General features: G+C 38.3%; 1 protein-coding gene across 3 annotated transcripts in view; it reads left to right on the forward strand.

Moving 5' to 3' along the window:
• macrod2 (mono-ADP ribosylhydrolase 2) overlaps positions 1-14,992 on the forward strand; it is a 393,923-nt gene extending 378,931 nt beyond the window's left edge. The window contains exons 10-16 of one of the 3 annotated variants that reach the window (XM_079248912.1): positions 1,842-1,880; positions 4,598-4,657; positions 9,486-9,524; positions 9,949-9,993; positions 11,491-11,628; positions 12,137-12,208; positions 14,655-14,992. In XM_079248912.1, coding sequence (XP_079105038.1) covers positions 1,842-1,880; positions 4,598-4,657; positions 9,486-9,524; positions 9,949-9,993; positions 11,491-11,628; positions 12,137-12,208; positions 14,655-14,662 — 401 coding nt within the window. In that variant the 3' untranslated portion in view covers positions 14,663-14,992. The remainder of the gene's footprint in view (positions 1-1,841; positions 1,881-4,597; positions 4,658-9,485; positions 9,525-9,948; positions 9,994-11,490; positions 11,629-12,136; positions 12,209-14,654) is intronic. The other 2 variants (XM_079248913.1, XM_079248914.1) reach the window with 2 other exon arrangements.
• The last annotated feature ends 423 nt before the right edge of the window (positions 14,993-15,415 follow it).

Raw genomic sequence — 15,415 nt, forward strand, 5'->3', positions numbered from 1 at the left:
AAACACTAGCTGTAGTGAGGACATGGGAAGTGTCGCCTTTTTTACTGTTATAATGGCCAGTTATTTCTTCTCCACACCTGAAATCAATCAGAAGGTGAGATTATGTGACTTTATTGATTTTTGTTTGAGGCTAAGGCAGGAGTGGGCAACTCCGTTCCTTATGAGCCGCAGTCCTGAAAGTGTTAGGCGTTTCCCTGCTGCAACACACCTGACTCATATCAATGGGGAATTAGCAGACTAGTCTGCTAATTAAATCTGATGTGTGTCAGGTGTGTTGAAGCAGGGAAACTCTGAACACATGCAGGACTGTGGTTCATGTGGACCAGATATACCCACCCCTGCTCTAAGGGTTAATGAATTAAATTAAGGTGAATAATCAGTGGGTTCATTTCTTTACCCTTTGAAAGATTTACTGTCTTTCAAATCTCTTAAAATCTTTTTGGAAAGCTAACTGTTTTCTTGGCCATAATTTCTAGTTTGATTTTGCACACACACAAGAGTAGCATGAATCCTGTCATCTAATTCCTGAAACCTAAAATGGGCCCATTTCCCTAAACATTACAACCATTTGTGTCTAACTAGTTTGCTGTTAGTTCACTATGAAAAAAGGAACCAGGAAGGAAATAACTGGTTTTATATATTGCTATTCTCAACCAAGTGGCACAAATTTCCTGCCTTGGCAAGTGTTGAGCAGCTGTAATAATGTTATAGTGTTTGGCAGTAGCTGAAACGCCCTCTGTTTCCATTCTTGCTCTGTTGTTACTGTACAGTGGGCCTTCTTTTGTTTCCACAAGCAGGGTGAGATTAATGCACTGTACCCCTTTATTCAGTGTTATACAAAAGAAAAGCCTGTCGCTGGATCCACAGGGAGCTCTGATGGCTACACTTCTACAGAGCAGATGACAACAGCCTTTCATCAAAGTGAACGCTTTCCTTTACTTGTTAACCCCAGTGCAATCATTTTCCAGACTCATGCGCTGCCATATACACATATACAATCATGAATATGCCTTCACAAACACTGTTGTGAATTGTGCACACCAAGAGCAAGGAACACATTTGCTACATATACAGTACAGTAGCATCTCACAAGGCACGTTGAGGCATGCTGAGCTGTGCAAGATCTAAGTGTGTGTGTGTGGGGGGGGGGGGGGGGGGGGGGGATCCAGGAGCTGTGAGCAACCATCCACACTTCCTCTTTCTCCATCTGTAATTCCTCCTCAAGCTGCCTCCAAAGCCAGCTTCTCATGTCCCACTGTGCAACTTAACTCATCCACCCAGAAACACCTTAGTTCACTCAGCCTGTCTCACACAATAGAGTTACAGAGAAAAGAAGGGAAAATTAAAGGGCTATTTAAAGGCGCAATTGTCCATGCCAGCCTGCAGTCCTTGTAATTTGAGGAAACGGGAGGTTTTATGTCATTTATGCTGAGCTTACTAGTATGGATTTAATTAAAAAAGAATGTCTGGTGAACATGGCCTCTTAAACATAAACCCACATACTCAGTCCATTGATGTACTAACTCGCTCGATCCAAGGCCGTCTGGTGGGGAAATTGAGGGAGGTTGTTTAGGGGGTTGTTGGGATTTTGGTGTATAGCCGTGCATGTGATGAAAAAAAGAGGTGAAAGAGTTTTAACAACAAGCTTTTGGAAACATGAGTCGGATTCTGAGCGACGAGTGGAAGAGTTTTTTTTTTTCCATTGATTTGAGGAGAGAGAGTGCACAGCAGTGGGGCTTTGAAATACTGTGCTTTAACATTATGATCAAGTTGCGATGAATCGTTGCGTCGCACATTATAAAACAGCATGGTCTAACTCTGTCATATCCCCCCTCTGCCAGACAATGACATGGAGGTTACAGAGGAGCTGCAGAAAGGAGGTGAGTGATGGAATATTTCATGGTTGCCTTTTCACCTTAACACCTCCATTAAAGCTCGCAGAGGGGAGAGTGAGTGCCATTGCTCCAGCTTATGACAGTGATTTGCTAGCTTTTATTCACCAGATGCAATTGAATGTTTATTCCTCTGCTGACAAGTTGAATCCCCGGCCTGACTAACCGCAGTTAAAAATACTTCATGTCAGGTGCGTTACATTACAAGAGCTTTTATCCACAGCTAATTCCTAACAGCATTCACTTCATCCGGCTTACGGCCACAATGCCTTCAGACCACCAAAAGCGAGTGACAAAGAAACAGCAGAGCAGCATCCCTACACAGCATCAGCCAGGCGATGCACAAACACAACTGTCAGCGCATAATGCTTTTATCACCACACTATCTTGGCACATGGCCTGAAACTCCCATACTGCTTATCAGGATAAACTATTGACATTTGTCTGTGCACTGATGTCCTGAATAAGCAATTGCACAAGCATAACGCCTCATTGAAGTGTGTATTTTGTCAAACAATGCACGCACTAGGATTAGCATCAGGTTTTTACTTTTACTGTTGGGAACAATAAAAAGGTTTCTCCAAGGTACACAGAGACAAAGCAAATGATGACATTTTTCTCATTACGAGGGACTTTTTGGAGAAAATATCCACATTCAGCAGCAGAATCCTTTGAAAATGTCATAGCACATGTGCAAGCAACTCGGCAGAGAATGCCATTAGATTTACTGTCTGTCAAAGGAAGTGTTCACATTACATTATATGTAGAACCAAGGGTGCTCTCAAAATGTTTTTCCTACCAAAGTCACCCCCATGATTTGCCAATTACACGCATCTGTGTTTTCAAAGAGATTCCATTTTGAGGCGAGCATAAAAAGACTGTTTTGTAAGTGCCGTGTAAAATGTGATATCGCAGAGTGACACAATGTGCACATAACGTCTAAATCATAAATGCAGTTGCTCTGAGTCAATTTTTTAAGTTTGTCCTGACCAACTTTATTAGGCCTGTTGACCTCCTCCCCAGCTGTTTCACACTACACACTGCGGAGCATAGCATCAGACCGTAACAAGCCAACTGAATATAACCATGATATTTACTGGGTCCATTGTAACCTCGTGCCAGCTCTGCCCTGGTCCAGTTTGGCATTGCTTGATGGACTTCTTTGCTGGTGCCAAGTACTGGCCTTTTATTCTGCCCCATCAGCCAGAGTTTGAATCATTCGACCTGGAACCCATTCAAAGCTTCAAATGACTGTTAAGCTTACATGAAATGGTGTTTTTGTCCCAGACTGGAGTCTGGAGATGGCCTCAAAGCCTCACATTCTCCACTCCTCTCCCAGTGGAGTCTTTTTTTGTCAGTCAGGTATAAAACAAAACAGTCAAAGAACCGTAGAGTTCTCTTTGAGGCTTGTATAGCTTGGTCAGACGAGACAGTGTTAGAAAACCTCTTTTCTAAATTAGGATGCTCTGCAAAATCTAAAGACAGAATGAAATATGTATCTTGTTAGCATTAAGAATAGTAAAAAGACAACAGATCCAATTTTTTTACTGAGCAAGGAGACCAGTTTTGTTTTATTTGGAACTCAAATATTTGTGGCCTCTTTAGCTACATTTTCATAATACTGTAAATATTTTCATCGAGGGACAGATTTGGACTGTAAGTCGGATTTTGTTTGTTTATTTGTTTGATTTATTAAAGGGCCATGCAACAGCAAATTGTGTACAACATTATTCAACATTGTTGGGAAAGTACTGAAATTGACAGCACCTTCCTTAAATAAGACATTATCTCAATCAGGGTTCACCTATTCCTGACCTGCTTGCTCACTGTACTGCAGATTTCTGTTGTTTCCCTGCTGCAACACAAAATAATGGATGAGTCTTGAACAGAACTTTGTGTCAAACTGTAGAAAATCCATTTTTATTAGTATCAGGTGTGTTGCAGCAAGAAAACATAAAATCTGCAAGACACTTGCCCAAGAGGTCCGGAGTCAGTCATCCATTATGTAGTTGTACATATTGTTTTGTTTAAAGCCCACAGAGCCACAAAGGTGGGATCAGTAATGATATGAGATAATAATATGTATCCCACATGAGCCCAGGGGCTAACCTTGAAATTATTGCTAATATTATTATGGATTTATGTTAATAATAACTAAATTGATAATATTAGTATTGCTAATGAGATGGTCTCTGTGTCTTTCCACTTTTGCCCAGGGGATGCAATATTGATGGTTTTAAAAAGAAAAAAGCATTTGTAAGGTTACAGGACAGTTTTTCACTTCCCCTCAATAAACATTAGAAAAGATTAGACCATGTTATGTAACACAGACTCGTGAATCCCCACAATCCCGAAGTCAATCTGGGATGTTTTCCTTTCTCAGTGTTATTAGTATTCAGTTTAACTTTTTCTGTCTTTGTGTGCTGGCAAATTTCTGTTTAAAAAACATTTTATCTGTTGTACTCTTTTTCTATATATGCATCTGAATGATTTTCTGTGTTTGTTGCATGAACTTCTGCTTATTTGTGAGGGTAGAAAACTCACATGTACAATGAGTTTATTAAAAGTGATATGTACTTGTTCTAAATCACTTTTCAGTTCATACTGACTGAATTGCATGCGGTTTCACAGCATGGTGGTATTTGGGGATCAAGATGCATTTGTGCCCCAACACTTAATCAATGTCTGTTTTTCTTAATTTATAGATGACACACCACCATCAACAAAATCTACAACCAAGGAAGAAATTGAGGACAGCAACAGAGGTATATTTGTACCTTATGTATACATATGCATGTTTGATTGCTTTGCATTTTAAACATAGACTTCCGGTTTTGACCATGCAGAACAAAATTACACGTTTCCCTCTGAAACGTGTTTACAGAAAATTTGTGTACAAAGTAATGGAATGTGTTATTGTTGTAATCACTTGCTCTCTGATGCCAAACTCCTCTTTGGGGAAATGAATACAAGATGAAGCTTGGTCTGTTTTTTTTAAAAGAATGTTTTCTTTTCGGCACACTTGTTTAAGAAGCCATTTTCTGGCTATCCTGCAGTTTCAGCCCCTTTGGATGTGTAATATTGAAACAATTATAGGCTTCTCCGATACGATGGGCCAAAGATAATTAGATTCTTACACTGGAGGGTGTTAGTAGGCAATTAAAATCGTACACCATCCATTTGTCTTGAAGCCTTAAGGTTGTAGGGAATTTTTGAAGATAGGAGACACGGTTGTTTTTCTTTGTGGAATCTGTCCTCTTTACATAACGTGAAATGCTGGACTAGATAGTGCAGTCACTTCAAGGGTGTCAATATGTTCTGTGTTGTTAAACAAAGCACAATAAGAGCATTTCTTCCTGCTCATTCAACGTACCTTTCCTTAATCCACAGCAGTAATTCAGAATGATTCACAAATTCAATCACCAGCATTAGAAGGGCATAAGTGTTTTGTAATAATCTTTATAAATCCTAATTTATCAGGCCCCGCAGCTTAATAGTAACTAATCCATTCACAAAAGGCCTTGGCACAGCTTTCTAGCATGGGAACAGTCAGTCCTTGAGACAACCTCTCTCGTAGGAAGGGAATGAAATGATTTTATGCTGCTTGCACTGTAAAGGTTAGGTCTGGTTCGACGTAGCACATACAGGGGATTAATCATAGAAAACACCTCGATGTCAAGATACCGCAAAGCAGAAAAAAAAAAGAAAACTGGAAAACCAGATTGTCAGCTATGTGAAACAGACATTGTAAAATGTTTACCAGCACCTCTGCATGCAAGAGGTTTCATGCCTTTCACCATGTTGTCTGTAGAGTTTGCTAACTTGATCAATATGCCTGTCAATATGCCTCAATGTGATCTATCACATCCATCATACTCCTCAGGGGATTCGCTCTCCCCCGTCTCTTGGTCCAACATGAGTGTTTTTAGCCTGATGAAAGGAAAACATGAAAGCATTATGAATTGTTTTTCCATGATTTACACAATGGTTGGTGGACTAAGAATAATTAAAGCGCCTTTCTGCTCCCCAACTGTATTATTGCCAGTTTTGTCACCTGAAATGCAATAGAGTTGGTAATCTCTGGCAAGCCAAAGGTGGGAAATTTATATGAAAGGAAAAACAAAAACCCAACTGTATGAAATTTTTAAAAAAAATAAATAAATAAAAGAAGGGGTACAACTCGCCATTCAAGTACAACAACCTTTTTTTTTTTACCTACAGCAAAACACGAGCTGTTTATACGCGTAGCACAAATACTTATAATAATATATAGTAACAATGCAGCTGATGAATGGGAGTTTATTCATACACCATAAACAACAAAGCTAACATAGCATCCTTCAAATAACCATGAAGTACATTTAAAAAGGAAAAAAAAAAACACGGTCGCAGATTAACTGCGTGTGTGTTCGTGTGTGTGATGAACTGAGCTGTGATGTAATCCACATGAAACAGAAGCACAGCATGCAAACGCTAAAAGCTATACAAGGGGAAATGAATAGAAGGAAAGGGAGGGGAACACACAGAGACAAATGCTGGCACAGAAGTTTGGGCTGGAGTGGAACCTCTTCGGAGCACACCTGAGCTGGCAAGAACCTCACAGTGCCTATTATTTGAGATGAGATTAGAATTAGTAAGATTAGTAGATGTCACAGGGCAGGACACAGTGAAATGTGAACATTGAGCCAGAAATCAATGGCTGGCATGCTCTAGCTTTCTGGGAATAACCTGTAGTAGAGAGGTTGATGGTGAGAGATGCTACATCTCTGTGTGAGTGTGGATGGATAAGTAGATTAATAACGCAATGGGTGGACTGGCAATGAGCCTCTCCATGGGATGCTACCTTTTACGCTGCAGCTCCCTGTCACACGTTGCTCACAAACCTACCTGCACTTTGCTCGCATACACACATTTCACATGCAAGAGGTCTTGGATTGACCACTGTTGGCCATATCAGAGCCATTTTTCTTTTACACGTCTCATGAATTTTTTAAGTTCAACTCTTTTTTTTTTATCTTCTTTTATTTTTTTCTCCTTTGCTCCAGTCAGTTTTAATAAAAGGAGCAGCAGACAGGGCTGGAAGGGGTGGTTGGTGCGCCGAGCCTTGCTGTGTGTATGTGCCTTCACAGTAACTTTACATTTATTTGTTTTTGCGTATGGATACTTTTACTTTCAGGAAAATATCATCAGCAGTCCATGTTTACTCAACGGTCACGCAAGCAGGACATACTCAGAAGGTTACATCAGCATCTAAATTTTTTATGTCTTTGTAATACTGCATCCCTAACTCTGATGCTGACATAAATAAATAATTTAAGTGTCAGTCTTGTATTGTTTTCTGAAAAACTACAGCACTTTTGCTCAGTCCACACAAGTGCTTCAACTTGCCTTTTTGTCACTGAATTTCTGAAAGTGGATTTCAAAGCAGTATTGAGTCTACAAGTCTTGAGGTGCTTGCTGGACACTTCTCTGTAAAGTATGTCAGACCCCAATTCACAGTCATGATAGCGTGGTTTGGTGGGCATTGGGGTAAAAAGCTGTGACAATGCTGCCACCTGCTGTTTGCAGTTCCTGAGTGAGTAGCATCCTTCATGTTTATATTGGGTTTTTATTTTACTTTGTGACGAGACAGTGCTTAAATTGATCTTAATTCAGAGCCATTATAAATCACATCTACTCAAAGCAGAGCCTTTGTGGGCTAGTATGTGTGTGGATATGTGTTTCTCCACAATATGTCCCTTACCATCCTTTATCACAAATTGAGTACTGTTCCATTCAATAGACCAAATACAAATGATCAAATAACATGGAGGAAATTGCATTCAGCTCTTTGTCGTATCTGATATATTGTTGTTTGGGATCACTTTAGACAGACACAACAGCTATGAATACTCTTTCAATATGGTGGAAAGGTTTAGGGTGACCTCAAGACTTGCAAAGCATTCATCTGATGTTGTTTTTACCCATTGAATTTTTTTTTTTTCTTTCTGCCCCCTGTCTGAGGCTCTCTCTCAAAATGCCAATCATGATTAATATAAAGGATTGCCATCTGTGTGTCACCAGCATTCTGCGTGATGGACAGCGGTACTTGAGACAAACATGCGGCGCTACTAAAACTGGCCCTTTTCCCATTTAATGGAGGCTGGCATTTTTATTGTTCTGAGTGCAGGGCAAAATTGCATAGATATGAAAAAATGGTTTCTCTCTGCAGCTTGTTAAAAAAGCAATTATAGAAGCAGCACAATAGCCATTGCAAAGCATGTTCTCTTATTGGTGTCATGGCTTTCATTTACTCAATTTGTCCCAAATGTCATTGGTTTACGTGTGTCTGCGTGTACAAGATATTGTGAGCACAAGAAAAGGGACATGTTGGGTGTGAGTAACAGATATGATGGGGGATTAATGTTTTTCAAAATTTATATCCATATTAAATTCTACCTTTTATGCATACATTGGATAGATTTACTATTTTATTATATTGCCATTTAGAATCGGCTTTCAGAGCTTTAAAAGTGAGATTGTGGTGGTGTGTATGTTCTGTGTGAGTATCCTCCAAATTAAATTCTACTGATTCTGAAAAGTTGCAACACTAATTTTAGAATTTCACTTGATTCTTATCGAAGCTACTGCTTTTCACAAGCCTGTCATATCCTTGTAACAAATATGCTACTGTTATTACAGTCTTAATATTACTACTCATTGTTTTGTTTACCCTTAAAGCATTAGTTTATCTTAATGCATGCATGAGAAGTGCTAGCTTGGCTGTAAATTTTCTCAGCTTCTAAAAAAAACACCCAATTCTGCAAATATAAAATCATTGGAAAAAGCTGCCAGTGCAAAGTTTTCTAGAGCAGCCTTTCTCAAACTGGGGCTTGTAAGATGATTTTAGGATGTCACTGTGTATATGTGAATATATATATATATATATATATATAGAGAGAGAGAGAGAGAGCGAGTGAGAGAGATCTATTTATATATATACATACATATATATATATATATATATATATATACATATATATATATATATATATATAGATATATATAGATATATACATATATATATATCTATATCTATATATATATATATATATATATATATATATATATATATACATATATATATATATGTATATATATATATGTATATATATATATATGTATATACATGTATGTGTGAGTGTGCGTATATATCAAATCAAATCAAAGATACTTTATTCATCCCCGAGGGGAAATTCAGATATATATATCTTGGGGTCGTGGCTCAAAATGTTTTAGAGCCCCTGATTGCAGAGTATACTATAGGTAACCTGTTGTTGAATAAATAGCAATAGTGTTTTGTATGAGTGAAGGAATTGGACGTTCCAGGTAAATGACATATTGTTAGTGAATGAAAATTGAGATGAACAAGAGCCAAGAAGAAAGGATTTTTTTTTTTTAATTTGACACCATCTTACAAATGAATCCTTTGCTAAAAGAAGATGAACACTGATCATTAGTTTAAGCGGTTGCTTTGTGTTTTAAAATGAATGACTGGCATTGTTTGCATTCATGCTCATATTTGGATGACAACTCCTTTCTCTCCTTTTTCAGGTAAAGAGGAAACTGGTGATGAAGAAGAGTGTGGTAATGGTAATGTACCTCTATGGACCATTAAAACGTGTTCTCAGCCTCTTGGCTCCACCAGCGCTTCTATATGTCATTTGTCATCAGAAATTGAATTTTCTTCTCGCCTCTGTTCAGTCTTTCCATCATGTATGCCACCTCTCTAACAAAAAAAAAAGTTCTCTTATCACACAAGCTTGGAACAAAGAAATCCTTCAATTATGTATGGCTTTAGAAGTGACATTCTTTCTCTCTTCTTTTTTGTCACTTAATTTATGCATGTCTTTGTGGTTCCATTGCTCTCATACTGTGGTACAAAGACAAAGCTACACAAAGAGATGGAATGAAAAGGCTTTCTGAGGTGATATCGAAAGCCAAGTCAATTCAACTCCAGGCACCAGCTCTGAACCCAAATGTTTTCCACTCGTTTGAATGTCTTTTCTGTTTCTAGAGGTGACGATAAATGAAGATGTAGAGATGGCAAGTCAAAACCCAGGTAAAGTATGGTTTCAAGTCAAATCTTCAGTAAAAGCAACAGTGTGATTACATGTGATTGTCAGTGTGTGCAGATTGCCACTTCTCCACACATCGCTTACTGAGAAGAAATTGTTGAAGCTTACCAACATGCAGTTTCTTGCTCTGGTTTTCACTTTAGCTCAGCATTTAGGGCCCCAACATGGGCAGTCTTGTCTGTGACAGCGGAATAACTGAACAAAACCTATTTAAAAGCCTAAAATGCATCTGTATAACACATCCTAAGACTAATGATGTGTTTTCTCATACTGACACCAAGAGCAGTGAGTGAACAGAGGGAGAGTGCATATGTGTGTGTGTGTGTTACAAATTGGCAACCATTAACTTTTAGCCAGAACATTTCCACTTTTCCGAATATCCTCTCTGCTGCTGGTGTATAATTAAGATTCTGCATTTGCATACTGGCAGTGAGCAGTGCCTCATCTCGCCCCCTTTTTTTTTTTTTATTCAAATCCCATCCCATTGACAGCGATTTGACACATAGAACCTCTCTCAACATGATTTTTGTAGCTTTTCTATGAGCAAGTTCAAGCAAATGCTGCCATGGGATGCCATCCAAGACCCTTTACCTTCTCATGAGATATAAAAAGACAATTAGGAGTGAGGAAGGCCAAAAATGTGTAATGAAACACCTGCTGGATAATTCACTAGAAATTCTCATTCTGCCTTTGCATTGTTAATGAAAATCAGACTTTACAGATCAATATGTTGTTTTATTATCTGGTATCATTTATGTTATGAAATCATATAAGTCAGCCAAATCCAACTATTCAGTCTTCATAGCTTCTATATTTAACTTGTATCCCTCTTTTTAAACTAATTTTGTACTTCAGCTTTCACTTCAAACCACAAAAGGTGGGCACTTTCAACTTGTAGTGATATATTTTATATTAAAGCTGTGTGAATGTGAGCAAACACATTCACACAGTTAACAGAAAAAAAGTACAGTCCAATAGTTTAATTAAATTATGCACCGTTGTATTTTCAGAAATCTAATAAAGGTCTAGACATTCTTAAACTCGAGTACCTTTCCTTTGATATTAGAGGTTAGTTTCTTTGATACAACATATGATGACATTTCTTTCACACACATAGTTGTTGATAGCGCTTCCATTTTGCTCTATGCTAATGCTATGTAGTCACACCTATTTAATCCTCTTCTTTATAATAATCAACATAAAGGAAGAAAACAAGAAGTTTTACATTTAAACCATCTGATACTGTAACAAACTTTCATTAGAAAATTATGTTTATTTGTGTGATGATTTTCACTTGTCTTCTGTCAACCTCCATTCAAACTGAAAAGGAGCAACTGTGTTGCTGTGAAAATGTTTTTGAAAGATTTCTGTCAGTAGTAATGAGTTCTGAGCTTGTTTTCTGCTACATGTTGCAGCATTTAATGTGAAGGCTTTGACTCCCTGAGCCAGAGTTAATCATTACTCATTTTGTATGCTTCTAGACGAAAATGCGGAGCCAAATCAAGAGCAACGTGACAAAGAGCATGAAAACCAAGACAAAACAGAAGATGTAGGCACCGATAACAAGAGAGACAGCACTAAAGAAAAAGGCATCGACAGCGATAATGATGACGACAAAGGTATGGGTAGGGCAGTGGGGGGGTTGTGAAGCTTTGCAGGGCTTGAGTTGACACACGCTCTGCTGCACATCAACTCTGCCTGTTTTGTTTTTTTAGTTGTTGTTGAGCTTATAATCATGAGGACAAGGAAACCAGAGGTGAAACATTTCAATATACAGGAAAATATCTGTACCTTACCATAGCAAGCTTACATCACTCTTCTACATGTGCAGAACGTCCATAAGGTACCTCAACATTGTATTTAGATGGAGGCAGTGGGGGGTTAAGGCACTGGATATGTCATGTGCCTTCGATGTAGTATTACAGATCAGACATGTATGCAATGTTGTACTAGCAGAGTTACAGTCTGCAGCACATGCACGCACCAACAAACACTAACAAGCTGATATGATTGATAACATGGCAGATCATGCTACTTTTCCCTGACATAGTGGGAAACTCCTCCCTATGATGACATTGGTGTCATCTGTGTGCAACAACTGTCACAAAATCACTTCCATTTTTCCAGCAGAGGAAGAGAAATGTCCTGCAAAGAAAGAAGACGACGACAACACAGCCAAGTCCACTGTGGAGATGGAAGGTAAGATCTGATTTGCTTGGATTTAATTTGTGATGTGATCTGATTTGAGTTGACTGACAGTCTGAACGAGTGGCTTTCTGTCCATGTGATTTTCCTGTCTGGTTTGATGTATGTTTATACTCATGTATTGAATTAGTACGGCCAGTGTTGTTTTTCTTGTCTGTTGTGAGTAACACTAGCTTTCCTCTTGGAATTAATCTCAACTCATCCAAGACCTCCTTCATCATCCATGCAATATCTCCAGGTACAGGAAACGGTATGCACTGCAGGGAGTCTCAGGTGGCATGATGTATCTCATGATGTAGATGCTGAAAGCAGCCAAGCAGGAGACTCTAATATTAATGTTACTATTATTGCTAAATGGAAGAGGCATTTTTCTTTTCTCTGAGGATTTGGTTGTGGAAGTGATCTATTTTTCAGTCATGAAAATGACTTATGCTTATGTTCTGTTGAGGATGTGATAAATCTCCCATTTCCGTGTTGCTTGGTAAAGACTGCCTGCATCCAGTGTTATAACCCTTGCCCTGCAAGGTAAAGGCAAAAACATGGTGATGAAGCAGCAATATAGTGTAAAATTATAGTGTTAACCTGAGTATGGTAACAAACTGCGGTTAAGGCTATGAAAACTGCACTTGGATCAAAAGACTTTCTGACTCCTACCTTTTTATGTAAACAGACTACTGTGGTTCTGCTTTTGAATCTTTTTAGAGTTTGTGAAATAGAGTGGCATTAAGCTGCTGGGATTATCTTTGCTTTTGCTCAAAATGCTGCACTGTAAATAAACTCTTTTGTTGGAAAGTCCTGACAATACCAAATGCATAATAATCGCATCTAATGGAAACAGTATTTTAAAGAAATTCTCTTTCAGCTTGGCTGCTTTGCAATCAGTCTGTATTTATTTAATCTACATGAAACTATTCACTTATTAAAGGCATATCTCTTTCTCTCAGCTTAGTCCAAGCTTATCTGTCTTTATTTATCCCTGAGTTTTGGCTCATGTGTTTAGTGTATTCTCATGTGTAGTTAAGGTTTTATATTCTGAACCCCAGCTGCCCCTCTCCCACCAGTGCACTAACAAAAAGGTCTGAGTCACTCTGTTACGCCCATTTCTCTTTCTCTTTGAATGACATTCAATTAATTTTGGGTTAGAGTGAACATTCCTGATAGATCTGAGATAAACATCTCCACCCTTACAAAAAATATATACTACCAGCATACAGGCTTTTCTTCACTGGAAAGCATCACTCCAGCCTGTTGACGGTGTCTTGCCTGAGCCTGCCACTGTCTGTCACTGTCTTGCATACCATGAGCTGACTGCTGTGTGGCGGGACTGTCAGGCAGTAAACAGCGGTGTCAGTCCTGATTGCAGGCAGATTGCATTTTGTAAAGAGAAGCTGGGCCTCAGACAGACTGCAGGCCTAAACTGTCTCAGATATTGAATCTCATACAGGCCAATACAGCAAGGCTTAGCCATGCGTAACCAGCTATTCACAGGACAAGACCAAATGATTTCAGAGCCAATACCTTTTATTAAAAATAATAACTGTAATCAGGCTGCCTACTCGTGGCCACAGAGGTTAAATCAGCTTCATTCAAAGGAGTAATAAAATGCCTTACAATGATGGGAGGAGTAAGTAATGAATCAAACAGAATATAAAGTTGCTGAACACATTTACACACATGCATATATGTGTGAGTCACTAGCAGGGTGTTTGGGGATTTTTTAACTTCTATATTTCTGAAGTTATTTATTTAAAGTCTCATATTTACAGACACATATCTTTTTACCATGTTGCATGTCTGTCTGATGTCTGGACAGAAACACACCTCTTGATTAAAAAAAAAATATTTGTTAAGCTTGCTAATAAAAAATAATACAATGTTTTAAATCCAAGCAATTAAATAAACCCAACCAGTCAGCACATTGCAGGGTCAAAACCTTCAGACATTGTGTGTATAAACTGCCAATAACAACCTGCATAGCTGAGGGCTATAAAAAAAACTCTTGATTTAACTCTTTTTTTTCACAGTATTTAATCAAAACAGAAACTTTAGCATAAAATCAAGCAATGCAGCAGTCACCCACACAGGTGTTCGTTGGTGTGGGTGTGTGCATTTTAACGTAACTACTTTGAAATGTTCTCCTGTTTTAGGTTCCTCAGGCAGATTGAGTCTGATTGAAGTTTACATGCTGGATTTAAAAATGTAATAGAAAATTGTTAAACCTTCATTCTGACACAGCAAAGGCTCTTATGTTAGGTTTTCTTTAAATAATTTAAGGGGAATGAAAACTGGTCATTGGTAAGTATAGGCCATGGATGCTCAACATTAAAACGATGCTCTTCACCAAACATTTTTGACTGAATTAACTTCCTGCTTAAAAAATTCAAAAGTATTTCTCTCACTTCAGTTATTCTTTTTTTTTCTTTCTTTTTCTTTCTTTCAGTTCGGTGAAACAAGCCATTTTGTCTGGGCGTCATTGTTGGCTTAGCAACACCTGATGTTCATCACCTTTTATCACTGATACTCTCCTGTTTTCTTCTGGTGCCTTTCACTAATCAAACAAGAAAAATTCACCAAGAAAAATGTCAGAACCCCAAAGCAAAAGTAGCTAAGCTCAAAATGAAGCAAAATTCTCCATGGATGACCTCTGTGTGCTTCGATTGTTACTTTGTCCTTGTAGGATTCTTTTATCAGAACAAATTGGGTTGTATTGTGACCCAACAGAGCACCAGTGTCTACTCAAATATCGATATTTTCAAAATTTAAATAAGTTGCCTAAAAGACAATTCCTATGCTTAATTTACATAGAAAAACAGTCCATCAATTGTATTTGTTCATATTGTTATTAAAGATTCTTTGGTGTAATGTTTGTTGTTAGGTTTCTTGTTCTGCATGAGAGGCATCATTATAAAACACAACAAACTAGTTATTCCACAGCAGTGGGTGTGGGTGAATATATTTCTTCATTACCCACTTGGTGCCTTCTTCTCCAATATTATCACAACAAATAAGCCTCCCAGACTGACCTCATGCTCAAAATGTTCCACTGTCGTGATTGTGCACCTGAACATGTTTCTCCTGTGTTCTCAAAAAGCATTCTAGCTTTTTATCTGCACACGTACATCCACAGTCATTATTGGTGTATCGCAGCTAAACATCTCAGTTCTGACTAAGTCCCACTAAATGATACAAAGCTAAATAAGA

The sequence above is a fragment of the Telmatherina bonti genome (assembly GCF_933228915.1).
Source record: "Telmatherina bonti genome assembly, chromosome: 11".
Taxonomy (NCBI): domain Eukaryota; kingdom Metazoa; phylum Chordata; class Actinopteri; order Atheriniformes; family Telmatherinidae; genus Telmatherina; species Telmatherina bonti.